This window comes from Bufo bufo, chromosome 2 (assembly GCF_905171765.1).
Source record: "Bufo bufo chromosome 2, aBufBuf1.1, whole genome shotgun sequence".
Taxonomy (NCBI): Eukaryota; Metazoa; Chordata; class Amphibia; order Anura; family Bufonidae; genus Bufo; species Bufo bufo.
This window is the reverse complement of record NC_053390.1, coordinates 190,347,812-190,366,662: the sequence shown is the minus strand read 5'-3', so window position 1 is coordinate 190,366,662 and position 18,851 is coordinate 190,347,812. Positions and strand designations below refer to the sequence as shown.

At 38.9% G+C, this 18,851-nt stretch overlaps 1 protein-coding gene across 1 annotated transcript in view; it reads left to right on the top strand.

The window, feature by feature from the left end:
- FBN2 (fibrillin 2) overlaps positions 1 to 9,300 on the top strand; it is a 372,340-nt gene extending 363,040 nt beyond the window's left edge. The window contains exons 62-65 of the mRNA XM_040415981.1: positions 22 to 141; positions 876 to 1,104; positions 5,973 to 6,144; positions 7,620 to 9,300. Of these exons, the coding sequence (XP_040271915.1) occupies positions 22 to 141; positions 876 to 1,104; positions 5,973 to 6,144; positions 7,620 to 7,991 (893 nt within the window). The 3' untranslated portion in view covers positions 7,992 to 9,300. The remainder of the gene's footprint in view (positions 1 to 21; positions 142 to 875; positions 1,105 to 5,972; positions 6,145 to 7,619) is intronic.
- Positions 9,301 to 18,851: the final 9,551 nt, after the last annotated feature.

Below are 18,851 nucleotides of genomic sequence, written 5' to 3'. Positions count from 1 at the left end.
TTGTAAACCTCATTTCTACAGATGTTGATGAGTGTGATGGAAATCACAGATGTCAACATGGATGTCAGAATGCAGCTGGTGGGTACCGCTGTAGCTGTCCACAGGGCTTCGTTCAGCATTACCAATGGAACCAGTGTGTTGGTAAGAATTCTACTTACTGAAAACTGTAGGATATTCTACCTATTTTAGTAGGGTTAATATGGTAGGAAATCCATGCCCTTTATCTTGTCAAGCCTCTCTGAAGCCTAACAAACTCAATAATCTGAGATAGACTGGTTGCTAGGAACATACTGTTCAGCTCCATCATATACTTTACATACTGGCCATCTCCTTTTAGAGGATGTCTCAAAGTGGTTTCACTCTAATCAAAAAAATTGTGCTTCTGCAGTTGAGTGTATAAAGAAGAGTCCAAAAACCAAATAAAAATGGATGTCCTTGACATTAGCAGTACAGCACTGAAATATAAGAATTGGTGTTTTTGGATGGGCAGTTCATTGCTAGGTCAACCTCCCCTCTAAGCCTTTATGACAAGTACACCACTGTCTATAGTATCTTTAAGTTATTCATATAAGCATGAAGCACCGTAAGCTACATCTACTTCTTACTCTACAAATTTTTATAGGATTTGTCACACTGTAGTAATCACAGTGAGTCCAAGCCTGCAAAATGTTCATTTTGAACAGCCTACTCAATAGGAAGAAGAAAACCTCCACAGGTCTAATGTCATAATTGAGAAGCACTGATCATTTGGATTATAGTGAAATGTCTGTCCTTTCACAGAATCGAAGCAAATTATATTTTCAGTTTCTCAAGTCTTATCATTTCAAATATCACAAAATTGAAATAAAATGTTAATTATGTGTTTTCTCCCACAGATGAGAATGAATGTTCAGCGCCAAACACATGTGGCTCTGCTTCATGTTACAATACATTAGGCAGCTACAAATGTGCTTGTCCACCAGGATTCTCCTTTGACCAGTATTCTACTTCTTGCCATGATGTGAATGAGTGCACTTCAAGCAATCCTTGTAATTATGGCTGTTCTAACACAGACGGAGGCTATGTCTGTGGATGTCCTCCTGGATACTATAGAGTTGGGCAAGGGTAAGGTGTTGCTCTCGATCTTTTTTAATGCCTTTACATTAAAGTGTTTGGAATATTGCTAACAGTATAGGTGATCACTTATCAATGTTTGATCATTGGTGGTCCCACTGCTGGGACACCTACCAATCACTAGAGTGGAAATTCTAAGTCCCCCATTCTCCCTCATGACATGACCGCAGTGATAAGAATTTGAATAGTGCAGCGGTTGAGCATGTGCGCTACTGCTCCAATCACAGTCTATGGGAGTGACGGAGAACACCCGTCTAAAGTGCTCCTCACTACAGGTGGTGCTCTAGTGATCATTGGTGTCCCAGCACTGAGGCCCCAAGTGCTGATACACTTATCATATAACCTGTGTCCTGTGGATAGGTAATATATGTCCTTTGTGGAACAGACCCTTTATCCTTTGACATGTATTTTTAGTAAATAATCCTACTCTCCATGAAATAATAATTCTCTTTGTCTTAGAATTCTGCATTGTTTCTTTGCTCTGGTATTCCTCCTGGTGATTAACTTGACAACTTTTTGTTTTCATGCACCTTGTCAGCAGAGCGTGCCCATACACAGTCTCATACTGTCAGCACTCATTAGACAATGTCATAATGTGTACGGATTCGCACATTTCAAAAAAGGGAATGGTAATACCCAGTTGTCAATTTATTCATACATTTCCAGAAGGAATAACAGAGAAACAGAACACTGCAAAGTTCTAAGACAAGATGATTCAGATTTGTAGTTCTATGGAGAATGTCAGGAGAGCTGACATGTTCACTTTCAACCCCGAGCCAGTTTTCACCTTCCTGCCCAGACCATTTTTTTGCAAATCTGACATGTGTCACTTTATGTGGTAATAACTTTAAAACACTTTTACTTATCCAGGCTATTCTTTTTTCATCACATATTGTACTTGATTTATTATTTATTTATTTTATGCACTTATATAGCGCCACTATATTCCGCAGTGCTTTACAAACTTTAGCATCCAACTGTCCCCAGTGGGGCTCACAATCTAAGGTCCCTATTAGTGTCTTTGGAGTGTGGGAGGAAACCAGAGTACCTGGAGGAAACCAATGCAAACACAGGGAGAACATACCAACTCCATGCAGATGTTGCCCTTGGTCAGATTCAAACCTAGGACCCCAGCTCTGCAAGGCACCAGTGCTAACCACTAAGCTACCGTGCTGTTCTTCATGACAGTAGTAAAATTGAGTTTAAAAAAAAATAATTTTTATTTATTAAAAAATACCAAATTTACCAGAAATTTGGAAAAATTAGCAAATTTCCAAATTTCAATTTTTCTACATTTATAATAGATAGTAATAATAAAAATAGTTATTACTTTACATTCCCCATATGTCTACTTCATGTTTGGATCATTTTGTGAATGCCATTTTATTTATTTTTTTGGGACATTATAAGGCTTAGAAGTTTAGAAGCAAATCTTGAAATTTTTCAGAAAATTTCCAAAACCCACTTTCTAAGGACCAGTTCAGGTCTCTAGTCACTTTGTGAGGCTTACATAATATAAACCATACAAAAATGACCCCATTTTAAAAACTACACCCCTCAAAGTATTCAAAACTGATTTTACAAACTTTTTTAACCCTTTAGGTGTTCCACAAGAATTAATGGAAAATTGAGATGAAATTTCAGAATTTCACTTTTTTGGCAGGTTTTCCACTTTAATCAATTTTTTTATGCTAACAAAGCAAGGGTTAATAGCCAAACAAAACTCAATATTTATTACCCTGACTCTGTAGTTTACAGAAACACCCCATATGTGGTCGTAAACTGCTGTACGGCACACGGCAGGGCGCAGAAGGAAAGAAACACCATATGGTTTTGGAAGGCAGATTTCCCTGGGATAATTTTAAGCTGCCATGTCACATTTGAAGACCCCCTGATGCACCCCTAGAGTAGAAACTCCAAAAAAAAGACCCCATTTCGGAAACTACGGGATAAGGTAGCAGTTTTGTTGGTGCTATTTTAGGGTTCATATGATTTTTGGTTGCTCTTTATTACACTTTTTGTGAGGCAAGGTAACAAAAAATAGCTGTTTTGGCACGGTTTTTATTTTTTCTTATTTACAGTGTTCATCTGACAGATTAGATCACGTGGTATTTTTATACAGCCGATTGTTACGGACGAGACAATACCAATTAAGACTACTTTTTTTGTTTCAGTTTTATATAATAAAGCATTTTTATTTTTTATGATTTTTTAGTGTCTCCATATTCTGAAAGCCATATTTTTAAAAAAAATTTGGGCGACTGTCTTATGTAGGGGCTAATTTTTTTGGGCATGTGATGATGGTTTGATTGGTGCATATGACTTTTTGATCGCTTGGTATTACACTTTTTGTGATGTAAGGTGACAAAAAATTGCTTTTTTGACATACTTTTAATGTTTTCATCTGAGGGGTTGGGTCATGTGATATTTTTATACAGCAGGTTCTTATGGACATGGCGATACCTAATATGTATACTTTTATTTATTTATTTAAGTATTACACAATAACAAAAAAAATCATGTTTTAGTGTCTCCATATTCTGAGAGCCATAGTTTTTTTATTTTTTGGGCAATTGTCTTAGGTAGGATCTAATTTTTTGCAGGATAAGATTATGGTTTGATTAGTATGATTTTGGGGTGCGTATGACTTTTTGATTGCTTGCTATTACACTTTTTGTGATGCAAGGTGACAAAAAAATGGCTTTTTGACACCGTTTTTATTTTATTTTTTTACCGTGTTCACCTGAGGGGTTAAGTCATGTGAAATTTTTATATAGCAGGTCGTTACAGACACAGTGGTACCTAATATGTCTACTTTTCTTATTTAACTTTTACACAATAATATCTTTTGAAACAAAAAAAAACATGTTTTAGTGTCTCCATAGTCTGAAAGCCATAGCTTTTTTATTTTTTGGGCGATTGTCCCAGGTAGGGTATCATTTGTTGACGGTTTGATTGGAACAATTTTGGGGTGCATATGACTTTTTGATCGCTTGCTATTTCACTTTTTGTGATGTAAGGTGACAAAAAATGGCTTTTTCGACACTGTTTTTATTTTATCTTTTTTTATGGTGCTCACCTGAGGGGTTAGGTCATGTGGTATTTATATCGAGCAGGTTGTTATGGATGTGGCGATACCTAATATGTTTTTTACGTTTTGAAACAAAAAAATCATATTTTATTGTCTCCATAGTCTGAGAGCCATAGTTTTTTTTTAATTTTTGGGCGATTTTCTTAGGTAGGATCAAATTTTTTGCGGGATGAGGTGACGATTAAATTGGTATTATTTTGGGGGGCATACGCCTTTTTGATCGCTTGGTGTTGCACTTTTAACGATGTAAGGTGACCAGAAAATGTTTTTTTAGCACAGTTTTTTAAACTTTTTTTATGGTGTTCACCTGAGGGGTTGGGTCATGTGATATTTTTATAGAACCGGTCGATATGGATGCGGCAATACCTAATATGGCTACTTTTCTTTGTTTCCCTATTTGAAAAAAAAATTATAATGATTTCCTTTATTTTGGGAAAAGGACGCTTTTCTTTTTACTTGAAACTTTAAATTTTTTGTAAAACTTTATTTTTTTTACTTTTTTTACACTTAATTTTTTGTCCCACTGTGGGACTTCAACTTTTGGGGGTCTGATCCCCTTTACAATGCATCACAATACTTCTGTATTATGATGCATTGGCTGTAAGTGTATTACAGGCTGTAATACACTTACAGCCTGCTTGCCTGTGAGATCCAGGGGGCTGGATCTCACAGGCTTACAGGAAGGCAGCTACGATGCCTAAGGAAGGCCATCGGGGCCCCGTCACAGCAGCCCGGGTACCCAATGGAAGCTCTCTCCCTCCACACATCGCACGTTAATGCGCCGGCATCTGTGTTTTCACCGATGCCGCTGCATACAGCAGGGGTCTGGCTATCAGTGACTGCCGGACCCCTGCAGCTGATCAGGCGTGCGCAGCTCCTGCACCCACCCAATCAGCTCGCCATAATAGTACGGCGGTGGGCGGCAAGTCACATCCCGCTGCGCTGTACTATTACGGCGCTGGTTGAGAAGGGGTTAAAGGGGTTCTCTGTGTTCTTGTAAATACAGTTCAATGAATTGTCCACTATACCTGCTTACATGTTGTAATATCCTCACAGCAGACCTCAGGTACTATAGCTGCAGGCAGAACTCTACCTAGTGCTAAGTACTCTGTGCTTTAGTTTTTATAGTTATAGCTATATCTGAATTGATATAATTGAGCTAATATAAAAAAAAATTAAAAAATTTGCAGGGACAGTGTTAAAATAATTAGAAAAAATATACATACTTTGTTCAAGAGCTACCCCTTCCTCCTCCAAGCCAGGCTTTGTTGTTCTGACTGCAGTGCTGACATGCCGTTTTCGAAACGTGACCACTGTACTGCATAGAGCTGGTGCCAGCGATTGGCTGCAGGCAGTATGCATCACATTATTGTCATGGGAAAAAAATGTCACTGCTGCAGTGGCAGGGGGATACTGGAACAGAGGGGGAATGGGAAAGTAATTTTTTCTGTTCTTGTTTTCTTTTTTTATTTTAACAGCTGCAGATTTTTTGATTAAAAAAACATAAACACATCTAAGAAAACCCTTTTAAAGGTTTCATATAATGTCTTACGTCTTGTTCTGTGCTATTACTAAGTTAACTCATTATCCATCGTCAAGTAGTTGCTTGACCAGAATAACCTTACATAAAAGTAATCTCTAATAAAAAAAATGGAAGTGAACCTTCCAAAAGAGACACATTCCAGCGGACATATATTTGAAAGAGGTTGATCAATCATATGTTGACTTATGGCAATGGTTATAAAAGTATTTCTTCCTTTTGTTGCAGCCACTGTGTGTCCAGCTTGGCATTTAACAGAGGCCAGTATTTACCTACTGCCAGAGAGGAAAGGGAGGAGAATGAATTGTCCCCAGAAGCATGCTATGAATGTAAAGTAAATGGCTATCCAAAGAAAACTGGAAGGGCAAAAAGAAGTTCGAATGACACAGAGTCTGAAACGGTAAGAGCAATTGAAACTACAAAAGTATTCGGTATTTAAACCTAGGCTAGCTCAGCTGAAGATAACAATACCTTTCAGTTAGTGAACCGTTGCTTCATTCTGAAGAAAAATTATTTTGAATGGATATGCACATGAACAGTTAAATCCACCTATGGTGTGCTGAAGCCACTCTGTGCACCCTTGCTCCTATTTCCTCTGCCAACCCCACCTTCCTCTTCTTGACGCGTGATGACTATGCAGGAACCTATACAAAGAAAAATCCAGCACCTCAAATTGGGGGACCCAGAATTTTCAACTCACAAGCTGTTAACATCTGGCATAGTAAATATATAGACTCCATAACTTAAAGAGTTTGTCTCACTTCAGCAAATTGAATTTATCATGTAGACAAAGCCATGCTTGCAAACAATAGGAAAAAGCACCGGCCTATTCGCACTCCCATGTTCCCAGCCACCAGTAAGGTCAGCAACTTTTCCTATAATGTGCAAGCACGGCCACTGGTGCTGGATCGCAGGGTGGTCATAACCCCTGGATAAGAGCAGTGTATAATGGGATGGGAAAATGAATCAAGCCAGCAAAGTGGGCAATATGGACAATCACAATATATTAGTAAGCGCCTTGTATTAACTTTCTCTACATGATAAATGCTATTTGCTGAAGACAGACAACCCCTTTAATGGTGAATTTTCATGGCTCATATCATATTTAGTGTTGAGTGAATCGAAGTCCACAAAGTGGACTTTGATCCGAATTTCAGGATAAATTGGATTTGCCGCAAAGCCAAATTTCCTCATGCTTTGTGGTAGCGAATCGATTTAACCTGAAATAGCATAAAATTTTTTTTAAAAAATCATACTTACCTCATCCATTTGCTCACAACCGGCCAGCCGCTGGCATCTTGCTTGAAGATCTTGCATGAAATCCTGTGCCGGTTGACGTGATGACGTGGTCATTTCTCACCAGATCTTCAATCAAGATGGCGGCGGTCGGCCCATCATGAGCAAATAAATAAGGTAAGTATGACTTTTAATTTTTTATTTTACACTCTGTTATTACTATTAGATGCTGCGATCAGCTTTGAACGTGGCCTCTGAGGGGTACAATGACGGGGAGCTGCACAATCGCCATTCCCTGTCAATGCACCCACTATTTACAAAAAAAAAGAAACTACAAAGTAATTAGTCATAAAGCAATTTTTTTTTTTTAATTTCTGCGAAGCATCCGAATTGAATTTTGGAATCCTTTGTTCATCTCTAATCATGATGATTTGGGTTTTGTATAAATACTCACATATCTGAACATGGTGATTCTGTTCTAAGATCATGTTTCGAATGTTTTATTATCGGATGAAAAGCTCCAAGGGTACAAATATTGTGGATGTCTATCATGATAAAATATTATAGCAGGTGTAAAACTACATTTTATTTCTATATCTCTCTTAGCTGAGTCTTATTTTTGGGTTTTGCTTTAAACAGAATGAAGATATAAGTCTGAAGAGCCTAGATATAGAAGAGCCACTGAAGATAATGTTAAACATCTCGGAATTAAAGAAAAAGAAGCACATCCTGGAAATTATGCCAGCAATTCAGCCTCTTAATAACCACGTACGCTATGTTATCTCCAACGGTAATGACACTGTCTTCCGCATTAATCAGAAAGATGGACTCAGTTACCTTCACATAGCTCAGAAGAATGTTTTACCAGGAACTTACACACTGGACATTACCAGCATTCCCCTTTATAAGAAAAGTGACATTGCTAAACTGGAAAAAAAACATGATGAAAACTACCTCTTAGGAGAACTTGGGGAGACTCTCAAAATGAGACTACAAATTGATATCTCTTAACATTAGGCACAAATGCAAACTCCAGCCAGTTTTATCACGTCCACCTCTTTATCTATCTGAGCATGTTCTCTTTTTGAAAGCTTTAAGGAGTCAGTGACCATTCTTAATGGACCACTTTTTTGTACTTCACCAGCACAATGATGTTTTCAAGGCATATCATATACAATTATGTTATTATAAGACATGTCATCTACGGTTATATTAACTGAAGTATAGCCTCAAATTTGTTCATCAGTTCAAGTTAAAATATTCTATCTGTGACCCAAGGTCTTGTGCCAGTACTACAGACTGCACACAGATAGGACATATTAATTAGAATTTGGGTTGAAAATCAAATTTTTTGTTTTTCAATATATTTAATATTAAGTTTTCAAAATTCTCATATAAAATTTTACTATGTTAACATTTAAGCCAATTTTGTCAAAATCTAAGTTGACATTTTTTCAATGTCTGTAGTATTACATTGCTTGAAAAAGTCATGGACACATTGATTGCATTGATCCTGACAAATTAAGATATCATTTATGGGCACAAAAACTTGGGTCAAGCAGTATAGCTGACATATTTTTTTAAACAAATGTTTCAAAAAATGTTGAAAATTATTAGTGACTATACCCGACTCTCTGAGTGATGCAATATAACTTGACTCAGGGATCTGGAAAAGAAGCTTACAAATATTCATTATGGATAAAAATACATGAATACATAGAAAAGGCCTGGGCATTCTAACTTCCGATTGGTTTCTACTTTCTGGAATAGATTTTAGATCTGTTCACACAACCATCATGGCTTCCGTTCTTATGAGAACAATGAAAGCCGTGACACATCTGTTTTAAACAGATCACAATCAATCCTGATGGATCTCAGTGATTTTGAGTTGGTCCATCAGGATTCTGGCGCTGCAGACAGACTATGCTATTCTTGATGTCAAAAAGGAAAAGAAAACAGAACAAAGTGCTAACCACCAACTGAAGCAATAAAGGTTTCAAATATCTTGTGTAACACTGAGGTTATTATTCTGTTAATCATCTACAACTTTTTGGGGATATTTTGCTATTGTCTGTAGTAAAATGTTAATGTATATTTATTTGCTGCAGTAATATATGGGATACATAGTGAAAATTAATTTAAACAAGCATGGAGCCTTTGTTGTTTATCTAATATGTCATAATTGAGCCATTTTCTACACAGTTAGGGCTCATGCACATGACCGTATGTATTTTGCGGTCCGCAAAAAACGGATCCTCAAAAAATATGGATGACGTCCGTGTGCTTTCTGTATTTTGCGGAACGGAACAGCCGGCCTCTAATAGAACAGTACTTTTCTTTTCCGTAATGCGGACAATAATTGGACATGTTCTATTTTTTTGCGGAATGGAAATACGGACATACGGAAATGAAATGCACACAGAGTAAATTCCGTTTTTTTTGTGGACCCATTGAAATGAATGGTTCCGTATACGGTCCGCAAAAAAAAACCTGAATGGACACGGAAAGAAAATACATTCGTGTACATGAGCCCTTACTCAATCTTTTACCTTACAATGCTGCATAACACCTAATAGGCTATTTCAGCCATACTGAATGTTTGATGGATGTTTTTAAGTCCAATGAAAGCTAGTAAAATACCACACCATCAAACACTGGATCTTTTCAACACATGCAGGGCCACAATATAGGGAGGACAAAGAGGACAATAGACAAGAGCCTTACACATTATAGTGGCCTTCACCATCAAGTCCGCTCTACATACTTCCCAGATACTTCCAGCAGCCAGACATTGGAGTTTCAAAACCATGAGCACCATATTAAATAACATGCAGCCGTCTTAACCAGTCTGCCAGTGCTTGAGCTGCTGACATGAAATCATGGACCACTAGAAGGCAGAATCTCCTATTCAAAACCATCCATATTTGGAGGTTCACTTAGAGGGTTAGGGCTTTCAATTAGCTGAAATTGGAAGTGAGTGCTGTGGGACTGCTACAGAATGGTACTGCTAAGATTGGGGGAGAACCTCGCCAAGGGACCTTCACCAAGTTCTTTACCTTGGGCCTCCACCATTCTTGATCCAGCCCTGAACATATGTGTTACACTGTGTACTTGGTAATACAGTTATAGTTTTCATCTGCTGTAGTAAAATGAATACTTTATCATAACTTTTTATAACATTCCATTCACATATGTACTGTAACTCTGCATATGTCTCATAATTTTCTGTACAACATGGTGCTCTATTATCTATTTACTGTAGGCATTGCAACTGTAAGGTTGGATATTATAACTAAATGTCATTGGCAGCAGACATTGGTCCAATTATATGTAAACTTTATACAATATACTTCTCCACTATTTGTGGAAATGGGTGAAAAAAAATTATCTTTGTATATTAGATATTGTTAAAAACTATCCCTTTTACTTTAAAGGGTAATTTGTTTCCTTAGACAACTGGGCCCGTAATGATAATGCAAATCAGAACCAGTTTATTCCCATATAAATACATTTTATTACACACCTGTATAGACCAAAAAGTATTTAAAGACAGTATTTTAATAACAACTGAATCAGTGTTTGACGAGTGCTGATATGTAATGCATTTTAGATTTCATTCAGTGTGTATCTGGTTGACATCTGTTTTATTACAATAAACATATTTTGGGGTATTTCTTATGTTTTTCTTTTCTTTTAGGAATTTGTTGTTTGTGTTGATAATTGTAACAATGCAGGTTGCTTGCAGCACTGCAGAACTTTATTTCACCTATAGCAGTTGCCTTTCCTACATTGACTTTACTTGAAAGTATGACTGCCCCCTTGTGGTGCGGCTGGGTATAGGAGCTGGAATTTAATACGTTTCGCATAGAAGACTGAAGAAACTGATCTAAACTCTCTTTTACTTGTGACCTCCGCAGAGTAGTCAGTAAAAACCAACACTTTCTCCACTCTAACTTGAAGTGGGGATCTGCTTGCATGTAAAGCCCGCAGTATCTCCCATTTATGATTGTAATCCAAAAATCTTACGATCACTTGGCCGGGTCTACTGGGTCCATCAGCGTCTTTCTTTCCTTCTTGTTGCACAGGTCCTACTCGGTGGGCTCTCCCCACCCTCTTAGGGCCGGAAAGCCCAGATGCCTCCAGTAATCGCTCTTCACATAGTTTCTGCAAAGTATGAGGTTTCATAGATTCAGGCAGACCCAGGAGCCGCAGATTGTTTTTCCTGGATCTGTTTTCGAGGGCTTCCAGCTTTTCAGCTACCGTAGCTTTGCATTTGCTTTAAGTAGATCAGTAATTTTGATCATGGAGTTTGAGGAGTCATCCTCCAGCAGACTATCCCTGTGCTCCAGCTCATCCAGTCTGTTGGTATGTATGGCGACCTCTGCTTGAATTTGTTGCATAGACTCCATGACCATTGAAATTAAGGAGAGCATGTGCAGTTGATGGCCAAATACATGAGTACTTGATTCTCACAGGTTTAATTACCGCTGAGAGCTCATTTTGTACCCAGCCAGCAGCAGAGAGGAGGGCTTGGCTGACCCCCTGGGCATCGGTCCCCCAGGAAATTTCCCTGTAAGCATTGTCCATATGTCTCCATACCATGGAACACTTCAAGTAAGTCACTACACAGGGCTGGTCTCCTTATTGAGAGCCAGTATTCTGCTTCAGATGTCAGTTTGAAAAGCATGAGCTTGGTGTGCACATACGCCCCTTCCTCCATGACTATACAGTGTAATATAATATACAGTACATTTCTGCTATGCATTCAAGTGAATGGTATGCCATGATTGTCAGACTAGCTTCCACCATTACTAATGAATCTATTTAGAGATTATTTGATCTGCTCTGTTTATTTTGTATTGTCAGCCAAATATTCTCTTTAAGAAAGCAGACAAGGCATTTTTACAGACAATAAGCAATTATTTACTCCCAGAAAATAGAATAGTGAAATCAATTTATCACTGAATCACCAAGGCAAAACCAGGGTAAGTATGCTGGGGGCCACAAATTAATTGGTGCACACAGTGGAGACAGCAAAATGCCTCATTGTACATCTTAGGCTACTTTCACACTGCCGTTCAGAGCGGGTCCGTCTGGTGTCTGCTCAGACGGATCCGCTCCTATAATGCAGACGTTTGTATCCGTTCAGAACGGATCCGTCTGCATTATAACTTAGAAAAAATTCTAAGTGTGAAAGTAGCCTAAACGGATCCGTCCAGACTTTACATTGAAAGTCGATGGGGGACGGATCCGTTTGAAGATTGAGCCATATAGTGTCATCTTCAAACGGATCCGTCCCCATTGCAAGCGTTCAGGTGTCCGCTTGCTGAGCGGAGCGGAGGCTGAACGCCCCCAGACTGATGCATTCTAAGCGGATCTGCGTCTACTCAGAATGCATTAGGGCTGGACGGATGCGTTCGGGGCCGCTTGTGAGCCCCTTCAAACGGAGCTCACGAGCGGACACCCGAACGCAGGTGTGAAAGTAGCCTAATAGTTACTATGCCATACAGTTTTACTTAGTGGGTACCTAATATATCCCTGGAAGTCTAGAGTAAGTTAGTGGGTAATACTGAACAATCCTGGTTATTTAGAACAGGTTAGAGATATTGTCTTTGGTAGTCTAGGGCAGTAAAGAGATAAATGAACGGTCCTATAGCTGAATTTACTTCAGCATCTAGGGATTCTAGTTGAATTTTTTTTTATATACAGCCCCCCAAACCCTGTTACCTTTATTTGGGTTTTACATGCATTCCATTCAAACGCATCCTTGGTATGATCCATCAGGGACTGCCTTTCTAGCAATCAGGGGGGTCCCAGACCCTACCCATTCTAACATTTATCACCAGTTAATAAGCAATAAATGTTTGTGGCTGGAATAACCCTTTAATACATTTTTTTCTTCTGGTTAGACTTTCCAAAATGTTAAGCTTCATGAGTGCCTTCAAGATGTTACCAAACTGTCTAGATGTCCGTCTATTAGATGCATGTGCATAAACTGAATAGATTAAGTGCACAATAAGTGTGGTATCATTTATACATAAGTAATTTATCACCTTTATATTTTTAAATTAAAACATAAATGTTCACATTTATATTTTCTACTTTGATTTTATTCATATGATTACAGAGACATCCATCTTGCTTGATCTGCTGTATTGAGCAGTTCATGCTATATTTGACAATAATTTCAGTAAAAAAAAAAAAGAAGATTAAAATGTATACAACAATATGCCTGTAAAGTGGCATGAATCTGCCATTGACTTTCCTGTGGTTTGACTTTGCTCTAAAAAAGCAAAACATAGTAACATAGTAATATAGTATATAAGGCCGAAAAAAAGACATCTGTCCATCCAGTTCGGCCTGTTATCCTCCAAGTTGATCCAGAGGAAGGCAAACAAAAAAACTGTGAGGTAGAAGCCAATTTTCCCCACTTAAGGGAAAAAAATTCCTTCCCGACTCCATTTAGCCAATCAGATAACTCCCTGGATCAACGACCCCTCTCTAGTAGCTATAGCCTGTAATATTATTACACTCCAGAAATACATCCAGGCCCCTGTTGAACTCTTTTAGTAAACTCACCATCACCACCTCCTCAGGCAGAGAGTTCCATAGTCTCATTGCTCTTACTGTAAAGAATCCTCTTCTATGTTTGTGTACAAACCTTCTTTCCTCCAGGCGTAGAGGATGTCCCCTTGTTACAGTCACAGTACTGGGGATAAATAGATGATGGGATAGATCTCTGTACTGACCCCTGATATATAATTATACATACTAATTAAATCTCCCCTCAGTCGTCTTTTTTCTAAAGTGAATAACCCTAATGTTGATAATCTTTCAGGGTACTGTAGGTCCCTCATTCCAGTTATTACTTTAGTTGCCCTCCTCTGTACCCTCTCCAGCTCTGCTATGTCTGCCTTGTTCACAGGAGCCCAGAACTGTACACAGTACTCCATGTGTAGTCTGACTAGCGATTTGTAACGTGGCAGGACTATGTTCTCATCACGGGCATCTATGCCCCTTTTGATGCAACCCATTATCTTATTGTCCTTGGCAGCAGCTGCCTGACACTGGTTTTCACAGCTTAGTTTGCTGTTTATTAAAATTCCTAGATACTTTTCCATGTCAGTGTTACCCAGTGTTTTACAATTTAGTATGTACGGGTGACTTGCATTATTCCTACCCATGTGCATAACCTTACATTTGTCAGTGTTAAAACTCATCTGCCACTTCTCTGCCCAGGCCTCCAATCTATCCAGATCCATCTGTAGCAGTATACTGTCCTCTTCCGTGTCAATTACTTTACACAGTTTAGTGTCATCTGCAAAAATTTATATTTTACTGTGCAAGCCTTCTACAAGATCATTAATAAATATATTAAAGAGAATAGGGCCCAATACTGACCCCTGTGGTACACCACTAGTGACAGTGACCCAATCTGAGTGTGTACCATTAATAACCACCTTCTGTTTTCTATTACTGAGCCAGTTACTTACCCACATACAGACATTTTCCCCCAGTCCAAGCATTCTCATTTTATATACTAACCTTTTATGTGGTACAGTGTCAAATGCTTTGGAGAAGTCCAGATATGCGACATCCATTGATTCCCTGCTGTCAAGTCTAGAACTTACCTCCTCATAGAAACTGATTAAATCCCTCACGAAGCCATGCTGATATGTAGTTATTGGCTTATTTTCATTGAGGTGCTCCAGGATATCATCTCTTAGAAAACCTTCAAACAGTTTACCCACAACGGATGTTAAACTTACCGGTCTATAGTTTCCGGGGCTCAGTTTTTGGACCCTTTTTGAATATTGGCGCCACATTTGCTATGCGCCAATCTTGTGGAACACTCCCTGTCAGTATAGAGTCTGTAAATATCAGGGTCTGGCTATGACATTACTTAATTCTCTTAGGATACGGGGGTGTATGCTATCTGGTCTTTGAGATTTGTCTATTTTAATCTTTTTAAGACGCCTCTGTACTTCTTCTTGGGTCAGACAGGGCACTTTTAATGGGGAATTTACTTTTACATTCTGTATTTCATCTTTTTCTTCAGTGAATAGGGCTGACACCTTCAGATTTATAATTTTTACCATTTATATAATTGAAGAACATTTTAGTGTAAGTTTTGCTCTCTTTGGCAATTAATCTCTTGGTCTCTAGTTTGGCCGCTTTTATTAGTTTTTTACATATTCAATTTTTTTCCTTATAGTTTTTCAGTGCATTCTCACTACCCTCCTGTTTTAGTGATTTAAATGCTTTCTTTTTGTCATTTCTTGCTTTCTTTACAGTTCTATTTATCCACATTGGTTTCTTCTTGTTCCCTATCCTTTTATTCCCATAAGGTATGTACCTCTCATAATTAGATTTTAGGATGCTTTTAAAAATATCCCATTTTGTTGCTGTATTTTTAATTTTTGAGGACTTTGTCCCAGTTAGTTAGGCCTATGGCCTCTCTTAGTTGGCTAAATTTAGCTTTTTTGAAGTTTGGTATTTTTGTTCCTCCCTGAAGGAACACTCTTTTGAATGATAATTGGAAGGTTATTACTTTATTGTCACTATTTCCGAGGTGTCCCCCAACCTACACACGTGTTGTTCTGTCAGGTTTATCGGTTAATACTAAGTCTAGTATGGCTGTCCCTCTAGTCGGGTCCTGAACCAGTTAGGAAACGTAATTGTCTTTTGTTATTGCCAAGAACCTGTTTCCTTTATGAGATGTACAGGTTGCAGTTTCCCAGTCTATATCTGGGTAGTTGAAGTCCCCCATAATAACAACCTCATCATGATTTGCCACGACGTCTATCTCGTTTAGTAGTAGATTTTCTGTGGACTCTGGTATATTAGGTGGTTTATAATAAACTCCTATTAGTAATTTATTATTGTTTTTGCCTCCATGTATTTCTACCCACAGTGACTCCACATGTTCATGTCCCTCACTTATATCTTCTCGGACTGTGTGCTTTAGACAGGACTTTACATAAAGGCAGACCCCTCCCCCTCTCTGGTTTTGGCGATTCTTTCTAAACAGACTGTAATCCTGTACATTAACTGCCCAGTCATAACTATCATCCAGCCATGTCTCAGTTATTCCCACTATGTCATAGTCCTCCTCACACATCAATAATTCCAGTTCCTCAGTTTTATTAGTTAGGTTTCTGACATTAGTATACATACATTTAAGAGGTTTGTGTATATTTTTTACCCTATACCTTTCCTTCTGAACTGTTCTAGTCCCTCCCTCCATTCCTCCCCCAGTTCCATTACCTTGCCCCAGGTCTCAATCTGCACTACTTTCCCCTCCTATAACGTAATTAACCTCCCCCAGTCCCTAGTTTAAACACTCCTCCAACCTTCTAGCCACCTTCTCCCCCAACACAGCTGCCCCTTCCCCATTGAGGTGCAGCCTATCCCTACAATAGAGCCTGTTGACGAGAGAGAAGTTGGCCCAGTTTTCCAGGAACCCAAACCCCTCCTACCTACACCAGTTCTTGAGCCACTTGTTAACCTCCCTAATCTCCCGCTGCCTTTCTTGTGTGGCTCGTGGTACAGGCAGTATTTCGGAAAATACTACCTTTGAGGTCCTTGCCCTAAGCTTTTGACATAAATCCCTCAAATCATTTTTAAGGACGATCCATCTACCTCTAACTTTGTCATTGGTTCCGATATGGACCATGACCACTGGATCTTCTCCAGTCCCTCCCAGTAATCTGTCAACCCCATCCGCGATGTGTCGAACTCGAGCGCCAGGAAGACAACACACCGTACGATGATCCTGGTGTTTGTGACAGATTGCCCTATCTGTACCCCTAATAATTGAGTCTCCCACTAATAGCACCTGTCTGGCCTGCCCTGCTCTCCTGGTTCCCGGCTTACTGGAGCCGACATTCCCGTGACTGGCAGAGGAAGTGTCCGGCTGCAGCAGTGCTATCTCTGAACTGACATCCCCCTCATCTGCCAACTGTGCAAACTTGTTGGGGTGTGTCAGATCAGGGCTAGCCTCCCTAGCACTCTTCCCTCTACCCCTCTTTCTAACTGTTATCCAGCTAGCTACCTCACTTTCCTCAGCCTCCTTGCTACCACCCTCCCCCACATCTACCCCATAGAGTGCTTGCTCAGTGAACTCTTTTTCAAATTGTCAACGCCTCTCAGTGTTGAAACTCGCCCGTTTAGATACTCGATGTGCGATTCCAAATGACCAATTTGCTCACATTTCGAACAAAGATATGCACCCTCAAACGGCTGTTCCAGGACTGCATACATTAGAAAAGATGTGCACTGGACTGCCCTGTCAATAATGGAACACATACTAAATGGGGATTACGCAAGAAAAGAGAAAAATACAATATAGTGCAGTGATAAGAATCTAACTTACTGTAGTCCCCTCCTAAAGTCCCGGAATTTGAGTCACCTAATCTAAAGTCACACACTTAATACAAACACACACTTGAAAATCAAACATGCGAACACTCACAAACTCGCATTATTTGCCTGCTTGTATAAATGGAGCTCTCAAAACAGCCTGCTTTTTTTTCCCTCTGGATTCAAAAAAATAAAATAAAAAAGCTAACATTTTTCAAGGGGGTGCCCATTTTGTAATATAACTTATTATGGGTTGGGATCTAACCTCTGGGAATCCTCATTGATCCTGGGAAAAAAGGGGGCACAAAGCTGATTTAGCGATATCTCCTTTTAAGTTTTTCCTCTACTGTGGTGTTCCTAGCCACCCAGCTCTCCAATGAACTGTAGGCAGCTATATTTACTTGAATGGCCTGTGCTGCAGCTCACTGCACATCACTACCTATCTCAGGATTGGTGGGGGTCCAGGAGGTGGCACCAGGAATCATAAAGTACTGAAGTATTCTAGCATTACAGCATCACTTTCCAAAATGTGAATAACCCTTTAAGTACTGTAAAAAAAAATCCAGAAGTAAACCTGAAAAATATAAGGCTAAAGGCAATGTTTTGGCATATATCCTCATGCTAGAAGTATGGATACTGCACAGTATTTAGTATATCTGAAGATCACTGTGAAGAAGACAATTTCATTTTGAGAAAATGTAGCATGGAGTTGTTACCGGTATGTTAAGAAGTCAGACCATGTAAACAAAAAAAGACAGTGAGATATAGTCGCACGGTCATTCTAGTGAATTCTGCTACTTTGTTGTAACGTGTGGGTGACACCAGGTTAACATGGAACCTTTGCTTTGGTTAAATAAGACTATACAACTATATAATATGATAATGTGCAGAAAAGTTGAATTAAGATGCACTGAGCTAATCAGTTTTACTAATCTGCATATTTGATAACTCTGTAATGTATCGTAGAATATGCAGCTTAATGCTTATCCAAATCTAAACTCCATTTATCACAGGGTGATTTTGTTATGATTTCAAGCTAAGCAATCCATCAGCGCCACCTAGAGGAGGCAGTTCATGTTTCAGTGATACAGAATATCAATAGTTGTTACAAGAACAGTACAAGATAATGTACGTCACTTCATGTTATAGGACAGACTTATTAATGGCTCTGTAATTTGTCTGTAAAGGTTCTCATTCATCCAGGTCATGGTATGTCAGCAGTAGTAAGTCACATCAACTGGAATTGTTCTTTTTTTTTTTTTTTTTTTTCTTCAAGACGTTTCACTAGTCATCTGACTTCTCAATTAGAATGGCTTGTACAAGAATTCTCTCACAATAAGTACTGGTGACTCATGTTTCAGTCATGGAGATAAGTTATTGATTGCATTTACATGCTAACAGTGTAACTGCTGAACATTGTCCTACTGTCAGCGACAGCAGGGCTCCACATAGAGAAGGCAGGGATGGGTTTTCACTGTTCTTGCCTTCCCTAACAGCACTGGTACTAGC